The 14,876-nt window shown below is 46.6% G+C and overlaps 1 protein-coding gene across 1 annotated transcript in view; it reads left to right on the forward strand.

The window, feature by feature from the left end:
• The first annotated feature begins 4,436 nt into the window (after nt 1-4,436).
• LOC137524302 (serine protease 33-like) overlaps nt 4,437-14,876 on the forward strand; it is a 28,015-nt gene continuing 17,575 nt past the window's right edge. Inside the window, exon 1 of the mRNA XM_068244018.1 lies at nt 4,437-4,594. Within this exon, the coding sequence (XP_068100119.1) occupies nt 4,543-4,594 (52 nt within the window). The 5' untranslated portion in view covers nt 4,437-4,542. The remainder of the gene's footprint in view (nt 4,595-14,876) is intronic.

Raw genomic sequence — 14,876 nt, forward strand, 5'->3', positions numbered from 1 at the left:
CTACAAAAAAGCAAAGCTTGGTGTAATTTGCCTTCCTAAAACAGAAAAAAATATGCAATTACTCAGCTATAAGTGAACATTTGTGATTACCCAGAATGCACCGCTACTAAATATGCAAATTATTCCTTTTCACCCTTAGTAAGCCAAGCAAGCCTATAGCTTTAAGTTTTACACAGTCATATCAAACCCACATGTGACAGCCTATTTCAGACCTTTGGTTCTCATCACTACATAGGCTATCATTCATACTGTGCTTAAAACAACTGACTTTCCCGCACACGTAGCAAAATCTGCATTCATAAAGGCTCCTTCCGCATCAAAAGCTGACATTACTGAGCAGAGCGATAAATCACCGCCTTGTGTGGTGATTGTTGTAAAAAATTTAGCAAAATGTTAATTCATAAAGATCAGCGCAAGCGGTGTGAGGTCAGGAAGTACCGCTCCCTCTGATGTGGCGATAACAATGTTAAGTGAATGGAGACACAGAGACCTCCCAGTCACCTGCAGTAGAGCAAAACACGGAGAAAAGTATCAACTCAGCAGCTTCCGTGTCTCCGCAAGCCTACCGCCAGCCTAGTTCAGGGAATCTCCACACTGCTACCACACCTGGATACTTTTTTATGAATCAGCAACCAGAAGTCTAAAACACCATCAGCATCATTCTCCATACCGCCAGCACTTTCATGAATGATAGCCATAGCAGAGATTGATATGGCTGTATGAGATAGGTCTTGGACCAGTACAAAAGAGTAACCAAGCAGCTCAGGGTGACCCAAACTTCTAAGAATGTATAGTGGGATAAAAGAGACCAAAAATCCCTCCTACTAAAAAAAAGCAAAGCTTGGTGTAATTTTCCTTCTTAAAACAGAAGCAAATCTGCAATAATTCCGCTATAAGTGAACATTTGTGGTTACCCACAATGCACTGCTACTGAATATGCAAATTATCCCTCTTTGCCCTTGGTTTGATATGACACTACTTCTTCTTCTTGCTTGGACCAGCCCCTTCTTCTTGCTTGGACCGGCCCTGGGGGCAGGGCGCTACTTCTTCTTCTTGTTTGAAGGTTGGGGCACTTACTCTATTATATATATAGATGTGCCCCCAGCATTAAGTTATGTCCCTCAGGACCAACAGATGTGCCCCCCATTATAAAATATCCCACCTCATTACCATGATGGGCCCCAATAATAATTTCAACCCCACCCCCCTTCAGATTTGGATCCCCCCACCCTGTTATGGGCAGCCAGATGTGCCCCCCCCTTACCACTATGCCCCCCCGGCCAGATTGTTAAAAAAAAAGCCCCTGCAAGATAAATATCTCACCTTACCTGGTTCCTGCGATCATTCTGCAGCTCCAGCCTCCATTCACCGCTGTGCACTCAGCCCTCTGATGACGTCATCAAGCCGGGACCCGGATGTTCAGCGTCACAGGGCTGACTGAAGAGCGGTGAGCGGAGGCTGGGGCTGCAGAATGATCGCAGGAACCAGGTAAGGTGAGATATTCATCTTGCAGGGGCATTTTTTTATGATCCGACCACGGAGGGGGAAAGATGAATGATCACGCTGTTTGCTACAGCAGTGATCGTTCATCCGCGGGGGGGGGGGGGGGGGGGGGGGGGGTGTCACTAATTGGCTACAAGGGAACATGCTCCCTTTTGCCAATTAGTAAGGCAGCCGACAGTGCCGGGGGGTGCGCTCTGAAGCACACCTGTTCCTGCACAACAGGGCTGCAAGGAGGTCAGTATATCTACGTCGCTGTGGCTTGGAGGGTGCCACAGCTGACGTAGATATACTGTAGTGGAGGGGAAAGTGGTTAAAAACGCATTTTATTGACAAGGTTTGAAAATATCACCTAAAAGAAAACTTAGGATAATAAAAAGTGAATTGCATATAGGCCAAGAGCCCCTATGCAATTACATTTTCACCTGAGTTATCTCCTAGGAGATCATTTTCATCTTCTCTTTAAAATAACTTATCAGCATTTTACAATTGAAGTAGCACCCACAGGTTGGTGGAAAAGTACTATCAAATTGATTTTGAGTATTATCTTGCTTGCTGGTGGCTTAAAAGCCATTTTATGACACATTATGAAAATATCACCTAGGAGAAAACTCAGGAGAAAAAGTAAATTGCATATGGGCCAAGGTGTGCTAGTTAGTACAGTAGTTACTAAATCAGGTCAGCTACATATGGGCCAAGGTGTGCTAGTTAGTACAGTAGTTACTAAATCAGGTCAGCTACATATGGGCCAAGGTGTGCTAGTTAGTACAGTAGTTACTAAATCAGGTCAGCTACATATGGGCCAAGGTGTGCTAGTTAGTACAGTAGTTACTAAATCAGGTCAGCTACATATGGGCCAAGGTGTGCTAGTTAGTACAGTAGTTACTAAATCAGGTCAGCTACATATGGGCCAAGGTGTGCTAGTTAGTACAGTAGTTACTAAATCAGGTCAGCTACATATGGGCCAAGGTGTGCTAGTTAGTACAGTAGTTACTAAATCAGGTCAGCTACATATGGGCCAAGGTGTGCTAGTTAGTACAGTAGTTATTAAATCAGGTCAGCTACATATGGGCCAAGGTGTGCTAGTTAGTACAGTAGTTACTAAATCAGGTCAGCTACATATGGGCCAAGGTGTGCTAGTTAGTACAGTAGTTACTAAATCAGGTCAGCTACATATGAGCCAAGTTGTGCTAGTTAGTACAGTAGTTACTAAATCAGGTCAGCTACATATGGGCCAAGGTGTGCTAGTTAGTACAGTAGTTACTAAATCAGGTCAGCTACATATGGGCCAAGGTGTGCTAGTTAGTACAGTAGTTACTAAATCAGGTCAGCTACATATGGGCCAAGGTGTGCTAGTTAGTACAGTAGTTACTAAATCAGGTCAGCTACATATGGGCCAAGGTGTGCTAGTTAGTACAGTAGTTACTAAATCAGGTCAGCTACATATGGGCCAAGGTGTGCTAGTTAGTACAGTAGTTACTAAATCAGGTCAGCTACATATGGTCCAAGGTGTGCTAGTTAGTACAGTAGTTACTAAATCAGGTCAGCTACATATGGGCCAAGGTGTGCTAGTTAGTACAGTAGTTACTAAATCAGGTCAGCTACATATGGGCCAAGGTGTGCTAGTTAGTACAGTAGTTACTAAATCAGGTCAGCTACATATGGGCCAAGGTGTGCTAGTTAGTACAGTAGTTACTAAATCAGGTCAGCTACATATGGGCCAAGGTGTGCTAGTTAGTACAGTAGTTACTAAATCAGGTCAGCTACATATGGGCCAAGGTGTGCTAGTTAGTACAGTAGTTACTAAATCAGGTCAGCTACATATGGGCCAAGGTGTGCTAGTTAGTACAGTAGTTACTAAATCAGGTCAGCTACATATGGGCCAAGGTGTGCTAGTTAGTACAGTAGTTACTAAATCAGGTCAGCTACATATGGGCCAAGGTGTGCTAGTTAGTACAGTAGTTATTAAATCAGGTCAGCTACATATGAGCCAAGGTGTGCTAGTTATTACAGTAGTTACTAAATCAGGTCAGCTACATATGGGCCAAGGTGTGCTAGTTAGTACAGTAGTTACTAAATCAGGTCAGCTACATATGGGCCAAGGTGTGCTAGTTAGTACATTAGTTACTAAATCAGGTCAGCTACATATGGGCCAAGGTGTGCTAGTTAGTACAGTAGTTACTAAATCAGGTCAGCTACATATGGGCCAAGGTGTGCTAGTTAGTACAGTAGTTACTAAATCAGGTCAGCTACATATGGGCCAAGGTGTGCTAGTTAGTACAGTAGTTACTAAATCAGGTCAGCTACATATGGGCCAAGGTGTGCTAGTTAGTACAGTAGTTAATAAATCAGGTCAGCTACATATGGGCCAAGGTGTGCTAGTTAGTACAGTAGTTACTAAATCAGGTCAGCTACATATGGGCCAAGGTGTGCTAGTTAGTACAGTAGTTATTAAATCAGGTCAGCTACATATGAGCCAAGGTGTGCTAGTTATTACAGTAGTTACTAAATCAGGTCAGCTACATATGGGCCAAGGTGTGCTAGTTAGTACAGTAGTTACTAAATCAGGTCAGCTACATATGGGCCAAGGTGTGCTAGTTAGTACAGTAGTTACTAAATCAGGTCAGCTACATATGGGCCAAGGTGTGCTAGTTAGTACAGTAGTTACTAAATCAGGTCAGCTACATATTCAGTAGAGATAAAATGTAAGTAAAATGATTTGTGAGTGAAGAGAGGTCCCGTCACTTGGTTTCATACTTTCTTTTTAATTAGCAGATGTATTTTGCATGGTCCTCGTCACAGTGACTATGGGATGGTTTACACAGAATAACAGATACTTGGAGCTTCTTATAAAATAAGTTAATCATTTACACGTGGTGTTTCTGAAATACATAAAACTTATATAGCGAGAATAACAAGGTTTCTGATGCCACACCTTTGGGGCTAGCTGACATTGTGCTCGAAAACGAGAAGGGATGCCTTTTCTATATTAACATGCTAACACTTATTTAAGTAGTCAGCTTTATAGCTGTAGAAGAAGACATGGACATCACGGTAAAGACCTTCATAGCTGTGGCCTTATTCTGCTGTGTTGGTGAGTTTACTGGATATTTTTTTCATAACTTTACACTGTGTCCTTTTGACTTGTTTGATATTTTGTTCTGTTCTAAGTAGAAAAATTCCTAGATGCACAAAATGTATAAAAAGATTTGTGACAAATCAGAAATAAAAAACATCTTGTAAAACAAAAACAAAGATAATCGAGAACCTGTAATAGTGTGGTATGTTAGATACCAGATAGATATTGTAAAGCAAAAGGTAGGTACTCGCAAAGGTGGGTTACCACTAAGGCAACACCTGCAACTTCAGGTGGGAAGATTAGACCCAACCCCACTTGCGTTAAAAGTTGCTCTCTGTAGACAGGAAAAAATGGGGTAACACCCCTCCACCAAGGGTGGGCCAAACCAAGTGATGAGTATAAGAACAGAGGGGTCAACAGTAGAGTAAAAAAAATATAAAAACAGTTTATAAAGGGAGGCAATGGTGAACTTTTCTCCCCATGTAGAATTGAAACAGTCAATTATTAGCTAAAATACTTTATATGTAACGCCAAAATTTGCAATGCGTTTCACGGATCTAAGACCGCTTCCTCCTGTTATTGGAGCAGCGTGTTTCATGGGAGGTAGGTCCACCACTGCCCCTCTTTTAAACAGTTATGAAAGCGGACCCAAATCAAACACTTTTTTAATTCAAAATATTTAGTTGCACCACTCTGACACATACAAAGATAAATAAACACTCCTTCAAGCCTATAAGAATTTCAGTGCATGCTTTTCACCCTTCTCTTTTCATCATAACTAGGGTTATACAGGTGGCAGCCATTAGCAATTCCGCCTATGCCGGACACCTTCTACTCCACCAGTCTGCCGGATTCTGGAAAGGAAGGGAGGGGTTCCTCCGTTAAATGTAAAATATTTTATATTTGTCATCATGCAGCTGAAACAAGGCTTCTACTTATTATTATAATTTAGAAAATAGATTTTATTTCTGAAATCTTGTATTTTTAATTTGGGTCCACTTTAAGTTTTTAACTCTGCTTTGGCACCTCTGTTCATATGCGATACTCATCGCTCATATATCTTGTTTGACTATATGATATTTTGATTTTGCTATGGACATTCCTATTTTTCCTTAATTTGGTTTTATTGATGGAATATTGTCATGGTAGGTACTTGTGGGAACAATACAGGAGAAATAAATGAACTATATACCATGTTTCCTTAAAATGAACTTCCAGACTAAAAATGGACTCAGCAGCACTGGAAAGGCTTGGTGTTTCTTTAACTGTTTCACAGCATCAGAACTTTTTTTTCTCTTATACAAGCCTCATTTTTAGCTGCACAGAAAAAAACTGCCCGGGCATTTTTCCCCTAATGCTATGCAAAGCATGATGGGATTTCTGATGTTGTTCTCGATCTGCTGTTTTGGTGCATTTTTTTTTGTTTTACATTTTGGAATTGACATTTAAGGCCTAGCACATGCAGCTGGGAGGGGTTATCAGGACACAGGACAGTTGGAACTGTGTCTCCTGCTCCTTGTCACCTCCTTTCAACCAAAAAGATGGCTGCCCCCATGACAAAGATGGCAGCCCCCATGAATCACAAACATTTGCCTGTTCTTTTAAAACGGGGTGGGTATAAGATTATTTTACCTATCTATTCTAATTAACATAACTAATGTAACTTAATGACAGTATGTTTGTTTAGGCTGAAGTTCCCCTTTAACAATTAGACAGGGTGTTCTATTCATTTTTTATCCAAAAGATGTGTTAGGGGCTTTTTTCAGGGGATGACCTATTTTTCCATGAACAACAATCTACTTTTATTCTTGAACAACAAAAACAAAAATCAATATTTATTCAACTACAGTCATGTCATAAAATTCTGTAACATCATCACAACTCTCCAAACTCCAAACAATCTCTCCATCATGAATTTCTCATAATTGACTCAATTTCCTTTTTCCATGTTCCCATGTCCCCGACACTTGCCATCCATTATTGCTTTGGATTTCATGTGGTCTTTTGAGTAAATATCTTTTGGGGGTGTCAGCTTTCTGTGCTGATGGGTCTACCCATCCTGTTGCATTCTATTGCCAATTGATTTTTACTTTTTTGCATGTATTCTGTGGCTGCCTAGAGGCTAGATACTGTTTAAAGCAGACCTAAACTCGGAACTTTCTCTTTGCTATAGAAGATAACCAACAGCATAATAACCTTCAAAGTAAAAAAATTTCTTCATTACAACTTACAGAAATTTTGTAAAAACACTGTAGTCTTTACTTTACTTTCTGGTATCCTGCGAGCACAGAAAGGGTTAAACTCCAGAGTTTACATATTAGCACAGAACTATGGCACAGTTCAGACACAGCTGACAGCCCTTTCTGTGCTCTTGCTGATAAGGCCTAATTAGACAGGCTAATCTCTCCAAACACACATCAAGTGAATTGTATGTGTAATTTTACCGCTATTCTACTAGCGACAATACCCGACACTCTTTTTTCCCAGGCACCTTTTTCCCATGTATGCATTCCAGCACCCACAGAAGAATGCATTTTAAACATATCTAGGATAGCCTACATTAAAGGGGAACTGAAGTAATAGGTATACGGAGGCTGCCATATTTATTTCCTTTTACTCAATACCAGTTGCCTGGCAGCCCTGCTGGTCTATTTCTCTGCAGTAGTATCTGAATAACACCAGAAACAAGCATGCAGCTAGTCTTGTCAGATCTGACTTTAAAGTATGAAACACCTGATCTGCTGCATGCTTGTTCAGGGACTATGGCTAATAGTAGAGTTGGGCCGAACGGTTCGCCTGCGAACGGTTCCATGCGAACTTCCGTGGTTCACGTTCGCGTCCCGCAGGCGAACCTTTGTGGAAGTTCGGTTCGCCCCATAATGCACATGGAGGGTCAACTTTGACCCTCTACATCACAGTCAGCAGGCCCAGTGTAGCCAATTAGGCTACACTAGCCCCTGGAGCCCCACCCCCCCTTATATAAGGCAGGCAGCGGCGGCCATTACGGTCACTCGTGTGCTGCCTGCGTTAGTGAGAGTAGGGCGAGCTGCTGCAGACTGTCTCTCAGGGAAAGATTAGTTAGGCTTAACTTGTTCCTGTCTGGCTGCATACCTGTGCTGTGAACCCACCACTGCATACCTGTGCTGTGAACCCACCACTGCATACCTGTGCTGTGAACCCACCACTGCATACCTGTGCTGTGAACCCACCACTGCATACCTGTGCTGTGAACCCACCACTGCATACCTGTTCAGTGAACCTGCCACTGCATACCTGTTCTGTTCAGTGGACCCGCCACTGTATACCTGTTCATTGAACCCACCACTGCATACCTGTGCTGTGAACCCACCACTGCATACCTGTTCAGTGAACCTGCCACTGCATACCTGTTCTGTTCAGTGGACCCGCCACTGTATACCTGTTCATTGAACCCACCACTGCATACCTGTTCTGTGAACCCACCACTGCATACCTGTTCAGTGAACCTGCCACTGCATACCTGTTCTGTTCAGTGGACCCGCCACTGTATACCTGTTCAGTGAACCCGCCACTGCATACCTGTTCTGTTCAGTGGACCCGCCACTGTATACCTGTTCAGTGAACCCGCCACTGCATACCTGTTGTGTTCAGTGAACCTGCCACTGCATACCTGTTCTGTGAACCCGCCACTGTATACCTGTTCTTTTAGTGAACCCGCCACTGTATACCTGTTCTGTTTAGTGAACCCGCCACTGCATACCTGTTCTGTTCAGTGGACCCGCCACTGTATACCTGTTCAGTGAACCCGCCACTGCATACCTGTTGTGTTCAGTGAACCTGCCACTGCATACCTGTTCTGTGAACCCGCCACTGTATACCTGTTCTGTTTAGTGAACCCGCCACTGTATACCTGTTCTGTTTAGTGAACCCGCCACTGCATACCTGTTCTGTTCAGTGGACCCGCCACTGTATACCTGTTCAGTGAACCCGCCACTGCATACCTGTTCTGTTCAGTGGACCCGCCACTGTATACCTGTTCAGTGAACCCGCCACTGCATACCTGTTGTGTTCAGTGAACCTGCCACTGCATACCTGTTCTGTGAACCCGCCACTGTATACCTGTTCTGTTTAGTGAACCCGCCACTGTATACCTGTTCTGTTCAGTGGACCCGCCACTGTATACCTGTTCAGTGAACCCGCCACTGCATACCTGTTGTGTTCAGTGAACCTGCCACTGCATACCTGTTCTGTGAACCCGCCACTGTATACCTGTTCTGTTTAGTGAACCCGCCACTGTATACCTGTTCTGTTTAGTGAACCCGCCACTGCATACCTGTTCTGTTCAGTGGACCCGCCACTGTATACCTGTTCAGTGAACCCGCCACTGCATACCTGTTGTGTTCAGTGAACCTGCCACTGCATACCTGTTCTGTGAACCCGCCACTGTATACCTGTTCTGTTTAGTGAACCCGCCACTGTATACCTGTTCTGTTTAGTGAACCCGCCACTGTATACCTGTTCTGTTTAGTGAACCCGCCACTGTATACCTGTTCTGTTTAGTGAACCCGCCACTGCATACCTGTTCTGTTCAGTGGACCCGCCACTGTATACCTGTTCAGTGAACCCGCCACTGCATACCTGTTGTGTTCAGTGAACCTGCCACTGCATACCTGTTCTGTGAACCCGCCACTGTATACCTGTTCTGTTTAGTGAACCCGCCACTGTATACCTGTTCTGTTCAGTGAACCCGCCACTGTATACCTGTTCTGTTTAGTGAACCCGCCACTGCATACCTGTTCTGTTCAGTGGACCCGCCACTGTATACCTGTTCAGTGAACCCGCCACTGAATACCTGTTGTGTTCAGTGAACCTGCCACTGCATACCTGTTCTGTGAACCCGCCACTGTATACCTGTTCTGTTTAGTGAACCCGCCACTGTATACCTGTTCTGTTTAGTGAACCCGCCACTGCATACCTGTTCTGTTCAGTGGACCCGCCACTGTATATCTGTTCAGTGAACCCGCCACTGCATACCTGTTGTGTTCAGTGAACCTGCCACTGCATACCTGTTCTGTGAACCCGCCACTGTTTACCTGTTCTGTTTAGTGAACCCGCCACTGTATACCTGTTCTGTTTAGTGAAACCGCCACTGCATACCTGTTCTGTTCAGTGAACCCGCCACTGCATACCTGTTCTGTGAACCCGCCACTGTATACCTGTTCTGTTCAGTGAACCCACCGCATCAGTGCGCATACCTGTGCAGTTAAGTGAACCCACCTACCTACGTGAGTGCACGCAGTGTGATATACCACTCCGTGCATACCCGATATGGACAAAATAGGTAGAGGAAGAGGTAGTGCCAGAGCCAGAGGAAGGCCACCCGGCAGGTCTGCGCGAGGTCATGTAAATGTAATTTCGTGTGGACCTGGCCCACAGTACAGTGCTCGGAAGAAGGCACGTCCCATCACCTCCCAAGATTGTCAGGACGTGGTTGAGTATTTAGCGACACAGAACACCTCATCTTGCTCAGCCACCAGCGCTACTACTAGCACCACTTCCGCTGCATTTGACACTTCGCAAGAATTATTTAGTGTTGAAATCACTGATGCACAGCCATTGTTGTTACAGCCAGATGAATTTTCACCAGCTCATATGTCTGAGTTACGCGGCAACACTATGTAACGTGTCAGGAGGATGAAGGACCTACTGATGGTGCAAGTTTGGATTTGTCTGAGGCAAGCGAAGCTGGGCAGGATGACTACGATGATGACGGTAATAGGGATCCTCTGTATGTTCCCAATAGAGGAGATGATGAGGGGGACAGTTCAGAGGGGGAGTCAGAGAGTAGTAGGAGGAGAGAAGTTGCTGAAAGAAGCTGGGGCAGCTCTTCGTCAGAAACAGCTGGTGGCAGAGTCCGGCACCATGTATCGCCACCTATGTACAGCCAGCCAACTTGCCCTTCAGCATCAGCTGCTGAGGTCCCCATAGTGCCCACATCCCAGGGTGGCTCAGCGGTGTGGAAATTTTTTAATGTGTGTGCCTCAGATCGGACCAAAGCCATCTGTTCGCTCTGCCAACAAAAATTGAGCCGTGGAAAGGCCAACACTCATGTAGGGACAAGTGCCTTACGAAGGCACCTGGAGAAAAGGCACAAACAGCAATGGGATGGCCACCTGAGCAAAAGCAGCAGCAGCACACAAAAGCAAAGCCACCCTCCTTCTCCTCTTCCTCCTCCATCAGGTGCATTATCTGCTTCTGCCGCTTTCTCCCTTCCACCTTCACAGGCACCCTCCTCCACTCCGCCTCTGCCCTTGAGCGGTTCCTGCTCCTCTGCCCACAGCAGCAGTCAGGTGTCCGTGAAGGAAATGTTTGAGTGGAAGAAGCCAATTTCGGCCAGTCACCCCCTTGCCCGGCGTCTGACAGCTGGCGTGGCGGAACTGTTAGCTCGGCAGCTGTTACCATACCGGCTGGTGGACTCTGAGGCCTTCCGTAAATTTGTGGCCATCGGAACACCGCAGTGGAAGATGCCAGGCCGCACTTATTTTTCGAGAAAGGCCATACCCCAACTGCACCGTGAAGTTGAGAGGCAAGTGGTGTCATCTCTTGCGAAGAGCGTTGGGTCAAGGGTACACCTGACCACGGATGCCTGGTCTGCCAAGCACGGGCAGGGCCGCTACATTACCTACACAGCCCATTGGGTGAACCTGGTGGTGAACGATGGCAAGCAGGGCGCAGCGGACCAAATTGTGACACCTCCACGGCTTGCAGGCAGGCCTCCTGCCACCTCCTCTCCTCCTGCTACATGCTCTTCACTGTCCTCCTCCTCCTTGGCTGAGTGGCAGTTCTCCTCTCCAGCTACACAGCCCCAGCTCCGCAGGGCCTATGCTGCATGCCAGGTACGACGCTGTCACGCCATCTTAGACATGTCTTGTCTCAAAGCGGAGAGTCACACTGGAGCAGCTCTCCTGGCTGCTCTTAAGAAACAGGTGGATGAGTGGCTGACCCCGCACCACCTGGAGATAGGCAACGTGGTGTGCGACAACGGCAGCAATCTGCTTGCCGCTTTGCATATGGGGAAGCTGACACACATACCCTGCATGGCACATGTCATGAATCTAGTGGTTCAAAGATTTGTGGCAAAGTACCCTGGCTTAGCGAATGTCCTGAAGCAGGCCAGGAAGTTCTGTGGGCATTTGAGGCGGTCTTACACAGCCATGGCACGCTTTGCGGAAATTCAGCGCAAAAACAACATGCCGGTGAGACGCCTCATTTGCGATAGCCCGACTCGCTGGAACTCGACCCTGCTCATGTTCTCCCGCCTGCTAGAACAAAAGAAAGCCGTGACCCACTACCTCTACAACTACAGTAGAATGAAACAGTCTGGGAAGATGGGGATGTTCTGGCCCGACAACTGGACACTGATGGAAAATGCATGCAGGCTCATGCGGCCGTTTGAGGAGGTGACCAACCTGGTGAGCCGCAGTGAGGGCACCATCAGCGACTTAATTCCCTACGCTTACTTCTTGGAGCGTGCTGTGCGTAGAGTGGCGGATGAAGCTGTGAATGAGCGTGACCAGGAACCGTTACGGCAGGAACAGGCATGGGACCAATTTTCATCAGACCCAGCTGTTTCCTCAACACCTGCGGCAGCACAGAGGGGGGAGGAGGAGGAAGAAGAGAAGTCGTGTGCAGAAGACGAGTCAGACTCAGAGGATGATGAGCAAGGTGTTTCTTTGGGGGAGGAGGAGGAGGAGGAGGAGGGGACAGCGGCAGGAGAACAACCTCAGCAGGCATCGCAAGGGGCTTGTGCTGCTCAACCTTCCCGTGGTATTGTTCGCGGCTGGGGGAAGGAGGTTGACTTACCTGACGTCACTGAGGAAGAGCAAGAGGAGATGGGGGGTACTGGATCCGACTTTGTGCAGATGTCGTCTTTTATGCTGTCCTGCCTGTTGAGGGACCCCCGTATAAAAAACCTCAAGGGGAATGAGCTGTACTGGGTGGCCACACTACTAGACCCTCGGTACAGGCACAAAGTGGCGGACCTGTTACCAACTCACCGGAAGGTGGAAAGGATGCAGCACATGCAGAACCAGCTGTCAACTATGCTTTACAATGCCTTTAAGGGTGATGTGACAGCACAACGCCAGCAAGGTACCACTGCCACTAATCCTCCTCCCGTGTCCACGCTGTCAAAGACAGGACGCTCCAGCGATCTCATGGTGATGTCGGACATGCGGACGTTCTTTAGTCCAACGCCTCGCCGTAGCCCTTCCGGATCCACCCTCCACCAACGCCTGGAACGGCAGGTAGCCGACTACCTGGCCTTAAGTGTGGATGTAGACACTGCTGTGAACAGCGATGAGGAACCCTTGAACTACTGGGTGCGCAGGCTTGACCTGTGGCCAGAGCTGTCCCAATTTGCCATCCAACTTCTCTCCTGCCCTGCCACAAGCGTCCTGTCAGAAAGGACCTTCAGCGCAGCTGGAGGCATTGTCACAGAGAAGAGAAGTCGCCTAAGTCACAAAAGTGTTAAGTACCTCACCTTTATCAAAATGAATGAGGCATGGATCCCGGAGGGCTGCTGCCCGCCCCAAGACTAAGTCAGTCCCCGCACACACAGCATCTCTGCCTGCACGCCGTGTGACTGGCTGCCTGGCCTGCCCCAAGAAGACTAAGTCGCTCCCAGTCCCTCCACACAGCATGTCTGCCTGCAGGCCGCTTGACTACCTTCTCCGCCACCACCAACAGGGTCCGGGACTCCAGGCGGATTGCTGAATTTTTTAGGCCGCTGCTAGCAGCGGCCGCTGTAATAATTTTTCTGGTGCGTGTACATGACTGCCTAATTTTTCTGGCTGCACTGCGGGCAGCTGCAACAACAAAAGAAAAGGCATGTACATGCGCCCATTCCCCTTCGTGATCATTACCTTGCCGTGGTGAAGGGGCTTGCGTATCACAATGAAGCAATGACCGGCGCCTAGATGAGTGTCTCGGGGGGCACACCCACGATAATAAGGTCGTTGCCTCATTGTGGTCAGACCAAATTTGATCAGCTGGACAGTCACTGTTCTGTCATTCAGCTACATCAGCCAGGCGACCATATGGGCTGTAAAGCCACCAAAACCTGCACTCTCGCCATGGTGCGCACCAGTCCAGCACGGCCGTTACTACACAAACAGCTGTTTGCGCTGCGTTACACGGTGAGTTTGGTGTGTCAGTGTGAAACAGTACCTTAATTACACTACCTGATTGATGTATACACATGCAAGATGTTTGAAAGCACTTTAGGCCTGTCATTTAGCATTCAATGTGATTTCTGCCCTTAAAACGCTGCTTTGCGTCAAATCCAGATTTTTCCCGGGGACTTTTGGCATGTATCCCACTCCGCCATGCCCCCCTCCAGGTGTTAGACCCCTTGAAACATCTTTTCCATCACTTTTGTGGCCAGCATAATTTTTTTTTTTTTCAAAGTTCGCATCCCCATTGAAGTCTATTGCGGTTCGCGAACTTTAACGCGAACCGAACCTTCCGCGGAAGTTAGCGAACCAGGTTCGCGAACCTAAAATCGGAGGTTCGGCCCAACTCTAGCTAATAGTATTAAAGGCAGAGGATCAGCAGGGCTGCCAGGCAACTGGTATTGCTTAAAAGGAAATAAACATGTCAGCCTCCATATCCCTCTCTCTTCAGTTCCCCTTTAAGAAGTAAGTGTGATGTTTCCCACAGACAGTGCATCAGGTGACCATTTTTGGAAGCATACACAAAAGTCTGGACACAAATATCAATGAAATTGTGTTTTATTTAAATGTGATATATATTACAAACAATAGCCTCTCCCTCAAACACAACAAACAGACCACAGACTGGCCAACTATATACAAAATATACAATATCAATTTACTCAGATAATTGTGAAATGGGATCAGATAACAGAAGCAAGATCAAGCAACATGCCAAGGCCATACACCAACAGATCAGGATAAGCAAGTACAGGGCAGAGTACAAGTGGCCCAGCTACAGAAACCAAGGTAACTGAAGTTCTAACAACATTACAGGGGGTGTGACAGTCTTAAATAGGAGATCCAGGTAATTGACTGCAAAGGAACACTTGCTGGTCAGAGACAGACTCCAAACTGAGAAACTTAATACTGTGGTGAAGAACTGCAGATAAGTTATAGGAATTGCAGAGCCACCTGCTGGAGAATAGTGATAACAACATCCAGGGCCTGATTTGAACTTTGTACCGCCCCAAATTCTGCAGTCACTAACTGCCCCCTTCCCAATTATTAGCATTCTCCCCCCCCCCCCCCCAATAAAGTGCCTC

Source organism: Hyperolius riggenbachi, chromosome 7, assembly GCF_040937935.1.
Source record: "Hyperolius riggenbachi isolate aHypRig1 chromosome 7, aHypRig1.pri, whole genome shotgun sequence".
Taxonomy (NCBI): Eukaryota; Metazoa; Chordata; class Amphibia; order Anura; family Hyperoliidae; genus Hyperolius; species Hyperolius riggenbachi.